General features: G+C 45.2%; 1 protein-coding gene across 1 annotated transcript in view; it reads right to left on the reverse strand.

Moving 5' to 3' along the window:
• Positions 1-1008: 1008 nt before the first annotated feature.
• Positions 1009-21211, reverse strand: part of setbp1 (SET binding protein 1) — a 34377-nt gene continuing 14174 nt past the window's right edge. Inside the window, exons 3-7 of the mRNA XM_041937246.1 lie at positions 13667-14085; positions 11288-13234; positions 10953-11160; positions 9770-10835; positions 1009-5884 (exon numbers count right to left, since the gene is read on the reverse strand). Of these exons, the coding sequence (XP_041793180.1) occupies positions 5379-5884; positions 9770-10835; positions 10953-11160; positions 11288-13234; positions 13667-14085 (4146 nt within the window). The 3' untranslated portion in view covers positions 1009-5378. The remainder of the gene's footprint in view (positions 5885-9769; positions 10836-10952; positions 11161-11287; positions 13235-13666; positions 14086-21211) is intronic.

Here is a 21211-nt window from a genome sequence, read left to right on the forward strand (position 1 = left end):
CCTGTCTATTAATGTCACTGGAATTATGGTGTGCTCACCTCAGCTGTGGATCTTTCAATCATCACCACCTTTCAATTAATTAGTGATAATGATATGTTTCTATGCACCTGGAGCATGTGCAGTGAACAACACTGTCTTGGAGGAAACTCCATTTGATGCTAAAAATGGTGAGAAAATCCACACATTGTACATCAGATGGATGATCCTGTTTCTCCTTTTTTATGTGTCGCTCATCAGTACATCCTTCGTGCAGGATGTGCTTTGCTGTGCTGTTTCATCGTGATCACAGCTCTGGTGATCTATCTCATCCTCTCTCTCGTGCTGGAGGTGGAGTGGGGCCATGTGGGCTCATTTACAGGCATCAGTAAAGAGTGATTTGGGTGCAGCCCCACTGCAGCCCTGACTTCCATCAGAGGGGGGATTTTTTCAGCATAACACCGGTGATGCCAACGGTTCCATCAGTACCACTAGATACACTGAGACACATTTGGGCAGCTCACCCTGCAACCATGGTAACAGAAGAATTTTACTAGTTGGCAGCAGCCAATAGTGGGGCACTTCCCACTCAGCTCCGTCCAATAACAGAGCAGCCTGCAGCCCAGCCCACCTAGAACTGACACTGATGGGCTAGTGCAGGCAGGATTTAGAGATGTAGGCTTGGCTAATGAACAAGTGCAAGAGTAAGAGTGTGTAGGTATGTGTGTGTGAGCGCGTGTGAGCGTGACTGAGCGAGGCTGTAGCATAATCTGATGAGAGGATTCCCTCTCTTTTAACCCGCAACAAGCGAACACATTGTGGGTTAGTACTCATTCCCTGAGACCATCTGACATTCAGCCCTGCTGTCATCTTGCTCCCATGCTGCACACGCTCAGACACACACGCATGCACACGCACACTAAGTCTTAACTGACTGAATCACAAAGTAACTTGTCAGCATTATGTGTGTGCTGTTTTAGGAGATCAGAATAACAAATCTTAACCAGAAAGAAGAAAATACGTGCCACCATCAGCTGTCAATAAAGTCATTTATTATTTCACACAATGGATAACATGAACAACTTCAACTGTAGTTCTTCTTAATAAGTGCTCAACGCTGCCAGCCAACAGAAGGGTAGCAAAAGAATGAGCTTTTTCTTTCTGAGGAAAGAGAAATAAAAAAAAAAACAACAAAAAATAAACCTACAAGATCATGAAAGATAAACATGACCAAAAGCATGCCAGCGGACATGGATATACATATATATTGCATGTATATATGTGCTTAAGACATATATCTGTATGCCAGCAAATGCAAATACAAAATATATGTGTACATTTACACATACATACTGTGAAGGATATATGCATATGCATGCGCATCTAGTATTTACTCTATATGTCAAATATTTGCAGTTTTTAATATTCATACAATGTACAAAAATGCTTCATGAATTAAAAAATTCATTACAAAAAGAAACATATCAAACAATGTACAAGTCTTGCTCCAAATTCAATTGAAATTCAACTTTCGGCTTGTCTAAAATATTTATGCATACAATCAAGTTGAGCATGCAAATAAAGGAAACCCACTCTAGAAAAAGGTTCAAATACACTATGTATACAAACTAAAATATGCCCACACTGTTAGAAGAGCTCACTTTGTGCTCTAAAGAAGTACATTTATTGGTTTTCTCAATGCTTCATCTGCACTTTCAGCTTTGAACAACATTATAGCTTAGAACTGTAACATATGCTGTGAGGATGACTACATGTACATTTATGAGGCTCTGTCTCACGTGACCCCTCACTCCATGTGTAGGACACTCATCACAGCATGCTACAAAGGGAATGGGGGGGTGATCAAAATTTAGGTGCCATTATATCCCATCCTAGCTGCTGTAGTGAACTGTGAATTGCAGCCCAACCACTGATGTAAGGTCAAACACTTTTGGATGCTAGGACCAAAGACAAGGTGGAAGATCCTTACATCAGTGCTTTGGGGCCTCCTGTAGCCACTGGTCCAGATTGGCTGCTAAATACAATACAGCAAATGTGACCTTGAACCCTATTCACAGCCACATCCCCTCTGCAGTCTCTGTGTAGAGTGAAAGCTCTGGATTAGGACAATACTTGTCAGTGTTAGAAGGCACCGGAGCATTGGCTGGTAGGAGAGACAGACAGGACAGACAACACCTGGGGTCTTTAACTCTTACATCAGAGACCGCTGACTGACCACAGTGAGGAGGAGTAGGCTGCCAAGCGTGCAGTCTCTACACCTCACGGACCACATATCTAGACCTCATCTTCACCACAACAGACTGCAGACCCACCGAGAGTCATCTAGCAATGCAAGGTTAAGCTTGCTAACGTTAGGACAAGTGTATTTTTGGCTATGCCCTCTGAGAACTCCCCCTACACACAACCCTCTTACCTACTCTTCATGCTACTGCACTGCCCCAACTGGCTGCAGGCGAAATAGCTGCAAGTCAGCGGGGATTCCTATTTTTGGTCAAGTGCACTACAGTGGGGCTTGCATCCTCCAAGAACTTTTAAAGGTGTGGTAAGGCAAATTATTTAAGCATTCTGTGTAATTTAACAACTGGAACGATGACTGTCAATGTAGCAGAATTTGTCGAATGGGGAAATCAATTTAGAGTCGCAGTCTCTTACAGTCACGTCTGTATGTTTTTCCGGGTCTTGAGCAGTCTTAATAGAGAGAGAAGGTCTACTGTGGTTTTAGGAGACAGTCCCAGCATAGCCGAGCCCAACCGGTATCCATGCAGGATGGACATACTAACACTATTTACAACAAACACTTCAATACTGTAGTTTTACATCTGGTTAAGGCTGTACTGCATAGAGCTGCAGTAACTATAGTTTTCATGAAATGATAGTCACTTTCTGCACAACTTATTACAAATTATTACTGGTATTATTCACAATTCTTGTTACATGAATTCATTTTATTCAGTAAATAAGACCACTTATTTCTCTTTGTCGAAGGGTGGACCCAGAACAGAAATTCCTTTTAAGGTCATTTGCCAGGCATGGCCTGATGCATAGCGAACAACAATGTACAAGAACGTGGTTTCCATGACAACCTCCTCTGTCCCTCCTTCGCTAAGTACATAACCAATTATATGTTGTAAATAACTGGTTAAATACTGGGCAGAGTAAGTGATCTTCAATTATACCTAGGACAGTGAGTACAATCAATATCTCTGGATAGAAACACATCTGATACAGTGGACCTTTCTGCTCCTATGAACTGCTGTAAAGCAGTATGCATGCCAGTGCATGATGTGTATTTTATACAGTAATATCATATTATATTCATCAGTCCAGTCCTTCTAGTACTGTTATGATGATATGGGTCAGAAAACTAGGAGGGAGCAAGGAGACAGACTCAGGGGCCGGCGACAGAGGATGCTGACTATGGAAGCTGTGAAGGGACACAGGCAGTGTCAGGGTTCTGATGACTAAGACACATGCGTCATATGCACAATCATGTAAATTTTGGGTCAATTTCTGGGGCACTCTTTGCCATTTGATATTTCTCAGGTCAAATGTAATTGGTGAGAGAAAGAAACATAAGGCACAAGTTGAACTGCTGCAACTGAGAATCCCACCCAACCCAAAGAAGACAGAATCTCCTGAAACAAAATAAAGTTGCCAAAGAAACACTGATCCATTGCTTATATTCCGAAATACTTATCTGAGAAAATACCAACCACATATACTGTAGATAGAGTTTAACAAAGGCTTAACATATTGACACAAAAAAAATCCAAGATGGCTACATTCTAGAGTGCACATAGGAATGCTTTACATTGGTGCCAACATGGTGGAGAGTTTGTCAAACTCTGATTTAGATTCTTTTAAATAATACATCCTTACACTGAATACTGAGACTTTGGTTTCTAAATCTAAATACTGGATTTACTTAAGAAAAAGGAAATATTTCCAAGGCTATGGATTGAAAATTATGTTAAGTAGAAAGACTGGGATTAGCTTTTCAAAACACTGACTGTAAGCCCTCTTCAGCTGAACTGTCCAATCACGATTCAGACATGGGCTTCGATTTGACGCTTTTGGCTGCGCAGCCTGCATATACAAATTGATTAAAATAATGCATGCTCTCTGGAATGGATATCCACACCATCAAAGGCCAAAACATAAGGCTGGAACAAGCATGTAAGTGCTGCATTTGATTGATGCAAGTGTATGGTTTTTCATAGTGCATTAAACCAATTTTAAGGTTTACCAAAAACACACCTGATATTCCTCCTGTATGCAATGCCCCCTGGATATAAACACAATAATGAGTGTATGAATGAATACATGTGGTTCTTTCAGTCTGAAAACAAACTTGTCTTGAGTCGCACCCATGTCTGTTTTTGGTTATAAAACAATACACAACTTTCATTGTCTATGGTACAACAATTCTATTTGATATACTGTATGCCAGTACATGTCTATGAGCTGGTTTCTCATTGTACAAGGCAGGCAACAGTGGACTTTGTTTCTATGTACAGTCTGGGACAGTCTGATCCACCATATTGCCTTTATGTCACTGCTCAGGACAGGCCTGAGCAGGGAGGGAGAAATAAATGAGACAGGGGGTAGGTTGAGGGAGCACAAGCAATGGGAGATGTAAAACATGAACCGGAGTAAATGAGAGGACAAAGGAAGATGAAGCTGAGCGGCAGGCACCAGGGAGGGCCGAAGAATTGGGGTGAGTATCGAGCAGGGAGGGGGACCAGGGGTGAGGAGCTGCCAGCAAGTATCAGTTACTTCTCGGAGAGAACATGAAAACAAGGAAGGTAAGGATGGGTGGGAGCAAAGAACAGGGATAAGTAATAGGGTAAGGTGGCTTAATTACTGCTGTATTATCCCACGTCTTTGACAAGCTTCCTCAGAAAGGCAAAAATAAGCAGAGCTGCACAGTTTAATATTAACCATTCCCCCTCCCCTTGCTGGTAAATATATGGCTAAAGCCACATTCAGATACAGTATCATAAAGTACCATACACATCACTGTATCAGATACATAAAGAATCACATAATATCCTACACTATCATAAGTACCACACATTTTTATAGCATCAGATTCAGTATCAAATAGTACCATATAGTGCCATTGTAAATGAAGGTCCAATGAATCCTTGAAAGGCTCATGTCTGGTCGGGTTTAGCAAAGAGAGGGGTGGCACCAGAAGTGCTCCCTCCTCCTGCTCCTCCACTGACCCACTGTAATCCTCACAAATCAGAGAGGAGAAACAAGTCAAAGTGCACCGAGGACTCCCAGAATTAAGGGCACCGCATCTGATAGGCTTGAAACAGCACTGACTCCAATAACTGCTCTCCGTTCGGATATGCGGTTTGCTCTCTCCTGCAGGTCTATTGACTGGAGGGAGCCCATAACTCGTCCCTGCTGTGGCCCCTGCCTCTGCGTTTCCCCCCTTTGGCCAGCGGAGGCACAGATCGCGCTTGATGGACCACGTTCTCTATTGTTGCTGAGATGGAATCATTATTTGAGAACTCCAGAGGCTCGGGGGTCAAGCTTGGCCTGAGGCTCTGCCTACCTGGCAGGTCATCACACCTCTCCAGGACAGGCATCCCCAGAGTTCTCCCATCACCTCTCCTGCTGACCAACATGTCCAAACCTCGACCATTAGCCCGAACTTCCTCCCTGCTGTTGGTCGGCTCTGATTCCTCTATGGGTTGTTTGCGGGGCCGTCCAGGCCGTCTTTTGATGACATTGTTTCCTGTTTTGGCTTGTCGCTGCAGGCGCTTGGCACGGAGGATTTTCTGCACATGCTCAAAGTTCAAAGAATGCATCCTCCTCACGTCCTTCTGGATCTGTTCCACCTCCCTTCGCTTATACCTGCGCTTACTGGGAACACCTGGGAGAGGAGAGAGTGAACATCAGTGAGGTGAGACATCATAAGGTAAACAAATAGCACAGCAAGGTCTATAAGAGACAGGAGTTTTCATGCTATCATATCAGTCAAAATGAGCCGCCTTGGAAAGGCCAGGAAAGACATCATGCCAATTTAACCCATGGAGAGAATGTCTTTTTCTTGCTTTAAGAGCTTCCTGCTAATTTTGACATATTCATGTAAGCCTTTCAAAGCCCAGCTGAGCCAAGAGAGCAGATCCTATCCTGTAATTGTCTACTAGAGAGCAGCGAGGAGAGGGGAGAGGAGGAGATCCCATTCTGCGAGCAGGAAACCCACAGAAATGTCTCCTTCAACCATTTAATATGTCGCTACACAATAACAACCCTGTGCATCTGGAGCACAGGCTGCCAAAAAGCCAAACACACACACACACAAATACACATATCAACACATTTATCCACATGCACAACCCCACACAAACACAAAAACGCACATGTGCATACATGCACATGCCCAACATGCACGAATAATGAATTCAGCAGTTCAGAATGGCTGAGCAGAAGAAACTGGAGCCATATTGTTTCCTTCACACTGGTGAACTGGGCAGTATGCCCTTTACACGCTGTTCTATCCTTTCTCTTTCCCTCTTTCCCCATCACTCTCATTCTCTTTTCCACTCTGCTCTTCATGGGCGCAATATGCTACTCTCTAATTTTCAATTAAACTGGTAACACTGCACCATTTCATTTCCGTCTCTATTTCAGAAACCGCTTCCTGGTCTTGGTCCGTCTCTGTCATTCTTTTTGTTTCCCATCTCTGTCCCAATTCTTAGCCCCCCCCTGCCTGGGCACTGTTCCCGAGGCTAAGACTGAGCCACAGCCAAAATGGAGGAAAAGCACAATCAGCCACCAGTCCCAAAGCAGTGTGCATACAGCATGTTTGGTTTCTTTTTCATGAGCTTTTACTCCTATTCCTGGATTTGCTAACCAATTCTTTTTCTCCTTTTCCCCCAGAATCCTGCTGATACAATGTGCAGTGCTCTAACACATGATGACTGCAACAGCTCTGAATTTTGCACACCAAATATGGCAGGCTGGATTGCAGGGGGAAAAATTTGTGAGTTGATATTGTGTTAATGTGTGTTAGGATAATTCACTTTTGTGTTTTGAAGCTTCATGTAGCTCCAATGAAGAGTTTCAACAGGGGGATACAAAATAAATATGTAATACTCTCATACATTTTTTTTAAGGTTTCAAGAAAACAAAGGGGTATGTTAAAGGGAAAATTAAGAGTTTACGAGTGTAGAGCTCCATGGTAAGGTGTTTGCTAATGAACTACGAGCAAGGGAAGATAAAGCGAGGCCTGGCCGCCCTCCATTTAAAACTCAGCGGAACATCTCTCTCTATTGTTGCTCAAGAATTCAGGGCAGACAGTGAAATTAGTCTAATGCAGAAAGCACTAAGTAGCAGTAGTTTATGAGCTGCACAGTAGTGTGTACATATTCAGCTCTCTCTCTCTCTCTAACACACACACACACACACACATACACTACAAAGTAGCAGAAATTTATGAGCTGCATACACGGAACATAAAACCGGTGACCTTCAGCAGTGTGAGGGGCCGTACAGCACTGAAGACCTGTTTCTCTGTGGAATAGGAAGTCACTACTACACAGAGATACATGCTCATTTATCCACTGCCCCTGCAGCGGCTGAGACCAGCCTCAGACAGGATAAAGTCATCCTTAATGTATTATTATTTTGTGAGAGTGTTTCTCTGCCTGAAAGTGCATGCATGTGTTTGAACAAGTCATGTGACACAAAGAAAATTATTCACAGTAATTCAGTAGAAGATGACCTGCTTTTATGCAAATCTGCATCTGAGAGTCTGCCGTCAGCTGCAGTGAGACCTGCTGATTAGTTAAGAAACGCACACACAAGCACAGGCACACACACATGCATAAAAAAATAAAACTGCTTAAATCAGTACAAACTACTTCTATTAAGGAATGATTTACAAACTCACAGTTGCATGCTCAGATAATAATATGAATTTTGCATCTGTATCAGCTTTTGCATGGGGATTTTTTCTATCAGTGTGTGCATACGAGTGTGCATCAGAGTGCATCCGTGCCTGGATGTGCATGTGTACACATATATGGTTGTGCGGCATGCACACACGCCTGTGTTTTAATTGGGCTAAAGCTGTGAAGTGAGGCAGTAAGTCATGCTAGAGGAGGGGCAGGGGGAATGGGGAAAAGAGAGGGTAATGGGGAAACGAGGGGGAGGGGAGACAAGGGAAAAAGCAAAAAGAGAAAGGGAAGAAGGAAAGAGAGATAGAAGGGGGAGGGGGAGGAAAAGGCGGAGAAACAAGGGGAAGTCTGTGTATGGATGTGGGGATTGTGGGAGAGAAGCAAATAGGAAAGCAAGGGCAAGAGCTGCAAAAGCAGCACGAGGGGAAAATGGAAGGACATGGAAGACAAGGAGGCATAACAACACTGGATGGATAACGTGGATGGGGGGGTTGTGAGTAGGGGTGGGGGTGGGTTGGGGGGTAGTGTGTATATGAGTCATCCGTCCTGGATCCCCTGGGGTGGGGGGTGTATTCTAACTGAGCCCCTGGCTTCTCCTCCCCGCCACTGGACTAGGCCCCAGTCATTAAACCCCTGGCTGCCAGCCAGCTCTTTTAACACAGGCAAGGGCCTTTTACGGCGTGTCTGTAGAAAATAAATCACACTGTGTGAATAATATATCTTTGGCAAAGGCATTGGCAGGAGAGGAGGAAGGGAGGGGAGGAAGGAGAGATTGGTGAATTATAGTCGTCTCCATCCATGCATTACGTTCTCTGCATCCCCAGCCAGATGTGCTCAAAGACAGCAGAATACAGAATGTACCAAAATACACATTAGTTTGGTAGTGAGAATTTCGGGCGATCCTGCCTCTTCGTCTGCTTGATGTCCTCATAATGCTGCATAATGCTGTACGTTGCACATTTATAAATAGGAATCACCTTGACGAGTATGCTGCCATCTACTTTTAAAATGGAGAAAACCCTTTTAACTCTGACTAAATACGTGATTAAGTCTCTGCACCAGCAAATAACAAGCCTGTTATCACCAGGGAACAGAATAATATATTGGTAACCAATTATTTTTGCAAACATGCTCCCCATTCAGCTATGTTAACAGTTCTGCAACCTTGGGAGGTTGAGATTATACAAAACTGGCTTGTAATACCAGGTGCAGCATCTTGTGCTTTAATGTACAGTATGCACATCCAGTGTTCCCTCACAGCAAGATGCACTGAATGTGAATGCAGCAGCCCTTGTCCAAGCTATGGCAGTATCATGGTAAACTTATCAGCTAAATTTGTGGTCATGCAGGTGACTAAAAAGAAAAACACATTTTTTTAAGACTACTTCTGTTCAGCTTCCAGCTGTTTTTAACGTCCTGTATACTGTACGGCAGAAGTCCCTGACAGTTGTAGTCCTGTTTCAATGATGCATTCTTCTTTCTGCTTTTCTCAAACAGATAGGGGTCTCACTGTCTGTTTAATGATCTGCTCTCCTTTGCCTTGCAATCGGATCTGTAATGAGGTCTATGTTAAGCAGTTAATGTCAGCTGAACACTTCCTGCTGATGCTTTAAATCAGAAGCTTTCCACAGGTGAGCCATGGTCATGGTCAGAAAGTCAAGTCATGAGAGAACTGGTTAGACAAAGACAAGGAGGCAACAGACAGTTATTTCAGTTTGAGCTAACCTCGAACCTCCAACACATCATCAAAGTAAGCATTTTACCATGCTGCGCCTTTCAAAGGACAGTGCACTCCCTTGTAAATACACAGTGTAGTTTAAAAATGAACAGGTAATCCTAATGTAAGTGGTTCTTACCAGTGAGGGGGGGACTGGAGCACTTGTTCATCTGTCCTGGCTCCTGTCTGGCAGTTTGGAATGACATTAAGCCCTGATCTCCAAACACAGTGAGCCTCGTCTTCCTACTCCTCCCACCGCACTCGTCCTCCCGTGACCCCAAAAAGAGGTCAGAAGCTGACTCCGGCCGCTGTGATTGGCTACTGTAGCTGCTCATGAAGCTGTTTATTGGCTGTCGAGTCTGACGGGAGTGGAACTGGCTGTCAGCAAGAGAGTGTGTGGACAGCTGGTCTGACTCAAACATCCCTAAGCTGGATCCCAGGCTTGAGCCTCTACCACTGCCCCTCTGCTTCTCCAGATGCTTTGAGGAGCCCTGACTGGCCAAGTCCCTCCTGTCACTCAGCATGCTGAGACGAGCATTGGTCTTAGCTCCGCTGAAGAGCCCACCCAGCTCCTGCCGGTCTCGCAGTGACAGGAGGGGCTCATCCTTGTGCTTATGTTTGTGCTTGTGCTTCCTCTTATGGAGGCGAACCCCTGCAAGACCACCTGCACTGCCACTGCCCAGGGATCCCAGGCCCTCTCCCCTTACAGAGGGCCCCTGGAGTGGGCCACTGGCACTGCGGATCTTGGCCCCTGGCTGGAGCTTTGAGTGTCCACTAGGGTGGAAAGCCTTGGGAGGGGGTACTGCAGGCCTCATGAAGGGAGATGGAGGTGCAGGTCCTAGTGAGTGATGGGGCAGGTAAAATGGGGGAGCAGGGGGAAAGTAGCCCAGACTCAGAGGAGGTGCGTAAGGCATCGCATACGGTGCTGCATAGTAATTTCCCCCCGCCAGTGGATAACCATATCCTTGAACAAAGGGCAGCTTCGACGTGATTGGCTCGCTGGCTTTGGCTGGACGGCCACGTCTCCTCTTAGCCTTCAGATCGGCACTCCTGCGGAGGTACGAACTGGAGTCACAGGAATAGGAGTCGTAGGTAACAGGGTAGTAATGATGGAAGTTCAGGCGAAAAATAGAGGGGTATGGGTGCTGGGGGTAGCAGGTGTATCGTCTGTGAGACACTCGTAGCTGTTGGAGCTTTAACACAACCTAGAGGGAGTTTGAAAAGAGGAAATATTTAGGAAAACACATTGTATACTATTACACTTTGCACATTAGAGTGCTTGGTCAAAGATTACACACAGAATTTATTTTAGTTTTTCTAACCTCCTCCAGTTCAGAGAGAAAGTGAAGATGATCCCGGCTCTGTAGGCACTTCCTCTTCCGCCGATGATGTTTTTGCTTCTTTTCCTGCTGTGACAGGAAGCTGTCAACAGCTGTTACTTGCCGTTCACAGCGTGTTCTACTGCCCCTGTTGGATGCTTCCAGCGCTGCTGCCTCTGCAGCCTCAAACCCACACAGATCAAATGAGTACCTGTATGAACACAACACAAAATACAAAATCAAATTAGAACACCACCTTTATGAATATAGCTATATAATGTAGTGCAATAAGTCAATGTTCAAGAGAGGTAAAGAAGTAAAGTAACAATGGACAGCACCTGCGTCGAGAGGCGGGGCCCTTCTCAGTTTGATCTGAGGTGCTGTTGTTGTCCGTCCCGATCCCGCTGTCACTTGGAATAGTCTCCTCACTGTGGGACTCGCTGATGGGGGACAGAGTTACCTCTTTCACCGATGCTCCCTCTGAAAGGTGGGAAGGTGAATTAGCCAGAAGGCGTGGAGGAGATAGTTTCCATCCGCCAGAGAGGAAGCCCCTGCCAGGTGGCTTGCAGGGCAGGGCTGAGATAGGCTGCAAACTGGGCATAGTGGCATCAGAGTGGCTGGCTCTTATGGATGGAACAATGGAGCTGGGAGATGAAGTTGTGGAAGGCACTGCAGGGCTCTCATAGAGACTGGATACGGAGACAGACAGTGGGGGCTTGTCTCTAGTGGCTTTAGGAGGGTTGGACCCTTGGGTTTCTGCTCTGGGTTTACGCCCTCTCTTTTTGCCAATGTAGATGGTTCCTCTCTTGCTGACATTTATCTGCTTCCCCAGCCGAGCCTCAATGGTGGACGCCATGGCACTCATAGCTGAGGTAACAGGGGCAGAAGATGACTTCAGAGCCAGAGTGCCGTTCTGACTGGAACCTGAGAGGATCTCATTCAGGATGTTCTGCATTTTGCCAAGCTTCATCTTACTCACTGGCCTGGAATGGCCCCTGCCACGCTTCAGTTTCAGACAGTTAGAATTGGCGCTGGTGGTCGTGGAGGCCATTTGCACTAATGTGTTTAGTGTGTGTGTCTTCCTCCTACGGTTCAGCCCTGCAGCGGTTTCCTGTGCCAGTGGGCTTGGAGGTGAGGTGGAAGTGCCCTCATGGATGGTCTCCACTGTTAGGAGTGGTTGTTTCTTGGGGCGTCCTCGTTTCCTCTTAATGGGTGTGTGGACAGTCAGGCTGTCAGTGTTGGTGTAGAGGGGGCTAGAGGGGGTGATGGGGAAGGCTGAGGGTGGGTCAGCTAGGGTCGAGGGGCTACCCCGGTTATCTCTCTGGGCTGACGTGAGGCTGGCATGGCTTTTAGCTTTCAGGTAGGACCATCTGTCCTTGGCCTTGGTTGGTCTGGAACTGGCTGTGGAGCTGGTGCTGTGGCTGGGGCTAGGACTCAGGGCCACCCTAGGTCTAGGACTAGGACTGGGGCTAATGTTAGCCCTTGGTTTAGGGCTGGGGCTAGGACTGATGCTTCCCCTGGGGCTGGGGCTGGGGTTTGGACTAGGAAGTCTTGGGTTTATATTAAGATTGGGTTTGTTGACATGATTGTAAAGAGGCTCTCTGTGTTTAAGAATGTCTGTGCTGATCCTAGGACGACCCACAGGGTTCTTTTTCATTCTATTTGCACTCAGAGCTGACTCTGGGTCAGACACGCCTGTAACAGTCTCTCCTCTTTCTGCCCTGTCTACCCTCTCTCCTTTTTCTCTTTTATCGCCTTTGTCTGCTCTCTCTGCTTTTTCTGTCCTCTCTCTACTGACATCAGCCTGACTTGAGAGTCGAGAATCATTTTTGTGAGTGTCCATCTTATGTGCTACTTTGGGTTCTGGGGGCCCAGGCTGGTGCTTCTCTGTGGTGTCAGAGTCCTGCCGTTGCTGTGATTGCTCATCTACAGAAAATGACTCGTCAAAAGAAGGCCTCCTCCGCCTCTTTCTTCCTTTCCCTTCCTCTGTCAGCATGGGCATCCCTCTGTCTTCTTCATCTCCTCTCCTCCCAGCAATTGCTCGCTCTCTTTCCTCTTTTCTTCTTTCCTCTCTTTCTTCAATGAACTGCTCAGCTGCCTCTTCTTGCCTGTACTTCTGCCTCTCCTCTGAATTAGTTGGGCTCTCCGATCCTTTCTCTGGCTGTCTTCCCCAAGGTGTATCAGCACTGTGGGGATTACAGAGCATCCTCTGGGAGTCCTTCCTGCCGTACTTCCTCTTGATGTTCCCAAAGAGCTGTTCACTGACCTCTTGCAAACCCCTCCCCCTGGAGAGATGTATTCAGAGAAAAAAATAGTGAAATGGAAGGAAAGAGAATACAATCTATTCAATCAGTACCAGTACAAACATTTACTATTTTTGTTTGCCACAATAGATGGGATGGGTATCACCAGGGGACTCTCATGATATGATGTTATTATGACAGTTGAGCACTCAATTCTACTCAATTTAACCTAACCTAGTTTCTATCATAATGTAATATTTTATAATGTGTTTTGAAGTTTTCACATGATCTCACTTTAAATGTCCATTATTGTAGCAAATGAAATAAACACTGTCATAAAAATATATAACATTGCTACACAAAATATGCTAACATTGTATTGACTTCCATCTATTACCTGCATACAGTGTACAGTCTTTTAGTTCTAGTGATCATGTTTGGCTCATGATAAGTACGCAGGAAAATGTGCCATACCTGCTGAGAGAGGTCAGGTTGAGAATACTGGCATCTGTAACCACTGGCAGCTGCAGGTCTGGAGTCAGGGACCTCTGAGGTGAGGGGCTTCGAGCCGCTGTTCGTGAGAAAGCTTGGGCTGGATCGAGCAAAGCACTTCTACTGGCTCCTGCCAGTTCTCTGGCTGGCTCAGAATCTGCAGGGTTGGCTGGGGATGCAGAAGGTGCCGTAGATGTGATCCAGTCTGGATTGATTTGGTGTTGGTGTGCATGAGTGTGTTGGAACTGTTGCGTGAGGTTCTGTGTTTGCTGTGTGTGTGAGTGTGTGTGTGCAGGAAGGAGGGAGCTGCGAAGCTGGTGTTTGGGCGGAGTGTGATCTCCCAGTAGTTGCAGCAGGCCTCCCTCTCTCTGCTCAGGCATTCTGAACTGGCGCTCATATGTCTGGGGATGACAGAAAAGAGAAACAAAGTCTGGTTACTACATACAAACTGCAGTCACAAGACAGCTTTTTATAGCTGCAGGAATAGACAAATGATATGATAATGATAATGTGTTCATAAAACTATGACTACTCTATTTCCTGTCTCCATAACATCAGCCAATCTTCACAGAGATAATACATACGCAGCACAGCACCCACTTCTGCACACAGTTTCTCTTTGTCAGCACATATAAAATCAGTGATTTGTTGTTCTCTGATATGACATTCTTGTCTTTTCACGGCAGGACTGAGGCTTTTAATACATCTTATGAGCAAACAGTGTGCCACAAAACAAAAGGCTTGTTTACAGAGCAATTAAATTCCTGTGGCAAGGATGTTGCATGCTGTGAGAGCTGGGGGGTGGAGTTGGGGGTGTCTGACTGCACACAGTATTAAACACAGTAGCCTAACTCAGCCTTGTCCCTGGTTGCCCTAGACTCAGAATTATTTACTAAATATTATCCTAATTTTGTTGACTCTCCAGCATTGTTGACAAAGTAACTAACACTGTCATACTGTCAACCCCAAAACTGCCTATACAAGAAGTACAGTATACTTCCAAAACTATGGCACAATTTATCAACATTTTTCAAGTGAATGGCCACAAATCTAAAGCCAACCTTCACTCAGCACCCAGTTTGCATTTGTCCATGTGTAAAACTGAGAATGCAAAAGCTTGATATACTGTACTGGTCTACATAACCCTGCTTTATGTATCACTGCTGCATAATCAGCGTACTGCTGGAAGATGAGAAATAGAGCAGCGGATGGCCTCTGTGGTTTAGCCTGTTATTAACAGACTCAGTATGACGCAACAAGACACTGTTCTGCTGCGCTGCAGGGAGATGTAACCTAACCACAGGCCTGCCTCTAAGCATACACACACACACACACACACACACACACACACATACATAGAGTGGATGTACACATTTCAAAGGCTTTATAAAGTCCTGTCTTCAAACATAGTAGCACAAAACGCTAAAGTATAAACACACAGATCTCAGTCTACATGCATCAACATCTTGCCAAAAGATCTGTTATCTCTATTCTCTCTAATGAAATATATATTGTGCTTAGTTCTTATCATAGTGCATATATTTGCAAGAACAAGTGCTCATCTCTTCTGTCTTCTACCCTGCCGATTCAGTTCATCAGCCACTTTCACTATCACTGTCCAGCCTTGTTCTTCTCTTTCTGCTCTCCCATCAGTAGTCAGGCACTTACAGTCATTTTGTACTTCCACACTGGTTGCAGAAGCTGTTTATCGGCCAGATGAACATGCTCACAAGCGCAAACACATACATGAATGCTGAGTAACACAACCCTTAGCATATGAAAACACACACTGCACACACACAAGCAAACTGAGCAGCGTAAATGATCAACAATGCCAGAAAATGCATGTGCTTATACGCACATGCACTCTCTCATTTATCTCCTGAACACACTGCTATGGTATCCTTTCAGCTCTGAGATGTATGTGTGTGTATAAGTGTGAATGTGTGTGAGTGCACGGTGACACTGGAGAAGAGACACTGTGAGTCCACAGAGGGATAAGATGACAGACACCTGATACACACATGCTTTCTCATTTAACCTGTCCTAGAATACCTGCTGCTTCAGGTTAAAGGAGGGCACAGAATAAGAGACACACAAAGAGATGGAGGTGGTTAGAGTGACACAGACATTCACGTGCACGCACACGCACACATACACACACACATATATAAAATGTATCCTCCCCACCAACCACAAAGCAACCACAGATAGATAATAAAAAGGAGGCATGGAACCTTCCCTGCTAGATATAGGAGAGCAAAAGACAAGAAAAAGAAAAAAACAGAAATAGGGAGCTCACCCCCCCTTTCTGGTTGTGGTTGGGTTATTGGCACCAGTTCAGCTTTTTGTTCTTAGTTTCCGCCCTTCTACCACCCTCTCCCCTCCTCTCCGCCTCTTACACTCCATGAAGCATTTCCAGGGAAAATACACTCACTGTCTGATATTCACACAAGCAAATATAAATAGATTGAGGTACTCCCATGGTTGTTGTAGTCAACACGGTGTAAAAAGAACTCCTTATTCTCCTTGCTTTTCACAGACAGGGTCAACCATGGTCACTCATACAACTTGACAGGTTTAAATATATACTCAGCATTTGATATGTGCTGCGCACTTTTCTATACTGCATGTTTTGCCCTGTTATCACTGCGTTGGTGGTCCTGTTGTCCTTATCATGTACTATAAAACATACTCATAAGTCTCTGCACGGCTGCACTAAGGTCACAGAAAAACATTGCTGTACTTAGCAAATTGATTCTGGTATTTCGCTGTTGTACGTACACTGCTCTGCTCTTGTCATGTGCTCTGTGAATAGGGACTGCCATCTCCTTGTGCTACTGCTGGCCTGCAGCAGGGGGCACTGGTCACGAAATCAGTACTAACATGGACTTTGACCCTGTGGAGCAACCCATAAGCACAAGAGCTGTGAGGCTCCAACCTTTTCCACACTGTCCTTCCTCTGCAAGTCCCCTCTGATCAAATTTAGATAAGGAGAAAGGCCAACACAAAACAGACCCAAAGCATGTTTAGTCCTCAACCCATCTGATGCACTTTCCCACTCTTGAGGCTCTCAGGGCTCTGTTCAGGGGTTAAGGGTCGTACTCCACGGCTAGGTCAACAACCATTTCTAGGATGTCTTCCTCTGGGTGAGCACTGTAACAACATGGATTGGTCTCAGTCAGTCACACAAAAGGCTCTCCAATAGCAGAATGCATACAGATATGGAGCTGCACATTCCTTTCCACTGGTGATGTAACCATCAGATAAGGTCAGAGCGCAGCAGAGGAGGTCATAGATAATATGTGACTAAGTGCTGCAATCACCCAACTGAAAGGCACTTTGCAAATGAGTCAGCATATATTTACCGACAAATCAGTGTGTGTCTGAATATTACATTCACACTCTGCAGGCAGTTTAAAAGGAGATCTGCAAGTAAGAAGTTGTACTCCTTTCTCCTCCAGCTTGACGTGAGGCGAGGTATGTGACAGCCCCTCCTGTCCTTTCCTCTCCTGCAGCCTCTCGTTTTCCACTGTTGAATAAACTGAGTGGAACTTCTCCCTCGCACACACACACACAGACACACACACACAGAACACCCTGGCTGCACCATTATACTGTGAAAGAACACCCTAAACAGGCACACCCAAATCTCACAAGCCAGCACACATATACACACATATACACCAGCAAACATATACACAAACTCCATGCACGCAAACACAGACACACACAAACACGCTGCCCTTCAAATAGTTTTTCGCAGCCTTTTATTTGGCTGCACGCCCGGTGGTTAGAGTGTTTCATTTTTCCCTGTGTATGGAACTGGGCAGCTGTCCAGGCAGACACACAAAGAGAAAGAGAGAGAGAGGCACATAGAGACAGAGAGAGGGAGAAATGGGGAGGGAGGGAGGGGGTTACTGAAAGAATGAGAGCGGCAGAGAGGGAGGGATAGAAGAGGACCAGCAGAACAACAAGAAGAGAGGTGCCTAGACCCGTTAACAACTAGTTCCCTCCGAAAACCTTATGATTGATATGATCCTCTCTTTTTCCCTCTCTCTCTCCTTGTCACACACACTCTCCTTGGCTTTGACACCATGCTGTCTCCCACTGCCCCTGTGGCCTTGTGCACTGCCCCCCACCTCCCCATCTCATCCCTCCTTTTCTTCTTCTTTTCTCTTTTCTGGAGCTGACCATTCTCCCCCTGTGGGAACTACCCCCCCCTCCCCCTTCTCTTCAGCTCCATTCAGAGCGCTGCTTCGCTGTGATCTGTGTTTCTGACAGCTCTGCACACACACACACACACACACACACACACACACACACACACACACGGCTCCTCTGCAAACAAACACCATGAATACTAACATGGCTTTGTGTCCACAGCACTTAAAACGGGGTAGAGGGGGGGTGCAGAGAAAAGGAGGGAAAAGCGATGGAGGAGAAAAGAGGCACTGTGTTGATCTTGTGGCCACTCTCACAGACCTCCCCCCTCCCTCCCTGCCAACCCCTCATCCCTGTTTCTCGTTCTCTCGTTCTTCCCACCAGTTCTCCCGGGAATAAAGACTTCCATTCATGCGCCTGAGGAGACCCACAGCAGGGGAGAGAAAAGAGGGAGGAGAAGGGGGAGGAAAGGGGAGGGGGTGTCAAGGTGGGACAGTTTGTGGATCACTGGGATCAGGCCCACTGCCTAAAACAGTGTGTATGTGTGTGTTTTTATGTCTATTTTCACTCAGCGTGTGCTGCCTTAGCCAATGCTTTACTATCTCAGATCTGGTGGTGTCTGTGCCAGCCAATGCATCTTCTGGGAAAGTTGGGTGGGAAAGTTTGGAAATTGGGCTCCATTCAAAACTTCCACTCTTTGACTAATGCTGCAATCCCAGTTCCATGTGTTCAGCCTACAGCCACAGTTTAGCAAGAAAGGGCTTGATTATTTGGGCCAAAAACTCCTTTTTACATGCTGTTATGTATCCTCCCTGCTGGGTATGATCACGCCTTGGATCTACAGCACAGTTGTCCTTTAGCTAACTGTACAGCAGAAGCCAGATTTAATTCACAGCAGTAGGTCTCAAGTAAAATGCTCCCTCCTACGTCCACAGCAGTAATCCTTCAGATTGGAGTGCTTCTAAAGATAGCAGCGAAACACCCAAGAGTCTCCTTGTCACATTCTCTTCAGACACGCTCAGACGTAGATGACTCAATCTGAACAAAAGCCTGTGATTGGCTGAACCGAACCATGTTATTATGGTGCAATTGGAGGTTTTCACCCGCTCAGTAATGACAGACACATTTACATGCTACACAAAGTATACATCTAATCCCTGCTATTAGCATTAATGGTGTGTGTGCAGGCATATGTGTGTCCTGTTTGTGAATAGAACCACATTAGAAGTGTTTTTTCATAGTGATTATTACAGCGATTATGTACCAATTGTTCCTTTCATGGACGTGGCCAAACCTCCAGTGACAGCACTATGCATTTCAGTCAGCACACATGCTCAGCACAAAGAAAATGTACACAAGCATAGAGAATGGCCTCACACACATACACACACACATTCTCTATATATGTTTGTGTATATATATATGTGTGTGTGTGTGTGTGTGTATAAGAACATCTAACACAGTTTGGAGTGCTTCGTGAATTTTAATCAATGCGTTTATTGGAGCAAATAAATTACACACCAACTCATATATACACGTGCACAACACACAGTTCAAAACCAAAGGAGCGTGTTGTTCTCCATACTCTGTGCACCATATGACCCAATCATACCACTTCTGTACAACAGGAAACAATTAACAGCCAATGAGCTGCCCTAAATCCTAAGGGATGACTTCCTGTGTGGAATGATGGGTAATTCAAGACAGAAGCTGTGCTGAGATTAAACACTTCCTCTCTTGCAAACAGTGCTGTGTAACAGGGAAGCCTCACTCACTGATTAGTTGCTAAAAAATAATGCACTCTAATGCACTGTTGTCTTGTTACAGAGGTAGTAAGCAACAAGAAATTATTACATCATATGTTTCTGTGTACATTTGGGGAAAAAAAGCTTAAGTAATGGTGTCTCCATTATCCCATGATGCTCGATTAAACTACAAATACTATGTTTTTTGTGTTTGTGATTTAAGAAAGAAAAGCATTTTTTTGCAATATCAGACAGTGTAGAGTGTGAAGGTAATGGGAAATCAGAGGAATCAGAGAAGGGAAATGACGTGCAAGAAAAGTCCCACGCTTTACTCAAATTGTGTTGTTAGTCCATGGTCAGCATCTTGAACCCCATCTCTATTAGGAATAGTTTCAGTAATTTATTGTCTATCTGTTTATCTTTTCTCAACTGAACTTAAATATCTTTGGACAGTCTGTTGGACAAAATACAAAACAATATGAAGATGTTACCTTGGGCTTTAGGCATTGTGATTTTTCAGTATTTTACAGACTAAACAATTTAATCAATAGATTGATCAATAATAATAAAAATAACCATTATTTGCAGCACTACTGGAGAGCAAATTGGTTTCCAGCAAGTGATGCTTACAAACAGTTGCTGAATTACTGTTTAGGAGAATAACTCTAGAGTCTACATATCAAGTTTAAATCTTGTAAAGTAACACTTTCATTGCTTAGTCTACATATTTCTTTGAACGTCTCAAGTCCTCAGATGATCCCCAGCTCGCAAGAGAGAGCGAGAGTTAGAGAGCCACTGTAATGACATCCTCAGTGACAGGGAGAATGGGCAAAGTGAGACACAATAGTCTTAACCAATCAGACTGCCATCCTCCCCTCAGGCCCCCTCACACCAACAATAACGCCTTTGTATGAGGCTGCACTCCACTCGTGCGTTCACACACACACACACACACATACACACACCAAAGCATAGCATCCTACACTATCTCATCCAATCACATAGAGGTGGGAGAAGCAGTGCAAAACATCTAGAGCTGCACCATACAAAACTATGCTAGAAGTAGAGAGTGTGTATTTTAGCTAACAACCTGGCTCTGTGTGTATGTGTGTGTGTGTGTGTGTGTGTATGTGTGTGTGTTTCCTGCCAGGCCTGGGCACATGACTGCAGCTGCCCCCTCGCTCCCTTGTCTAAACCGGCACCCCTCCTTGTTGTAGGTGAGAGGTCACACGGAGTGGCATTCCTCTTGGTCTGAGAGCGAGCGAGCATTACACTAAGCAGAGGGGGCCAAGGGAGAGAGAGAGAGAGGGAGAGACTAAGAGCAGGGCAGAAAACACAAGGGGGCAAAAACGCAACAGAGCAGGGCAGGTAGAAGATGAGGAGCGCAGGGCATTCGGGAGTGTGTATGTGTGTGCATGTGAGCATATGTGAGTGTGTGTGTGCTGAAATGGACCACTAAACAGAAGACCCTTGTGGCTCTTCCCTGCTTCATAAACACAGCTGTTTGTTTAGTCTGAGCCGCCCCAAGGGACAGACACACAGACAGAAGGACAGACAGACACATTTATATCATTTATTCATGTCCGCATCCATACTTAAGAGACAACGAGCATAAATA

The sequence above is a fragment of the Chelmon rostratus genome, chromosome 5 (genome assembly GCF_017976325.1).
Source record: "Chelmon rostratus isolate fCheRos1 chromosome 5, fCheRos1.pri, whole genome shotgun sequence".
NCBI classification, from domain to species: domain Eukaryota; kingdom Metazoa; phylum Chordata; class Actinopteri; order Chaetodontiformes; family Chaetodontidae; genus Chelmon; species Chelmon rostratus.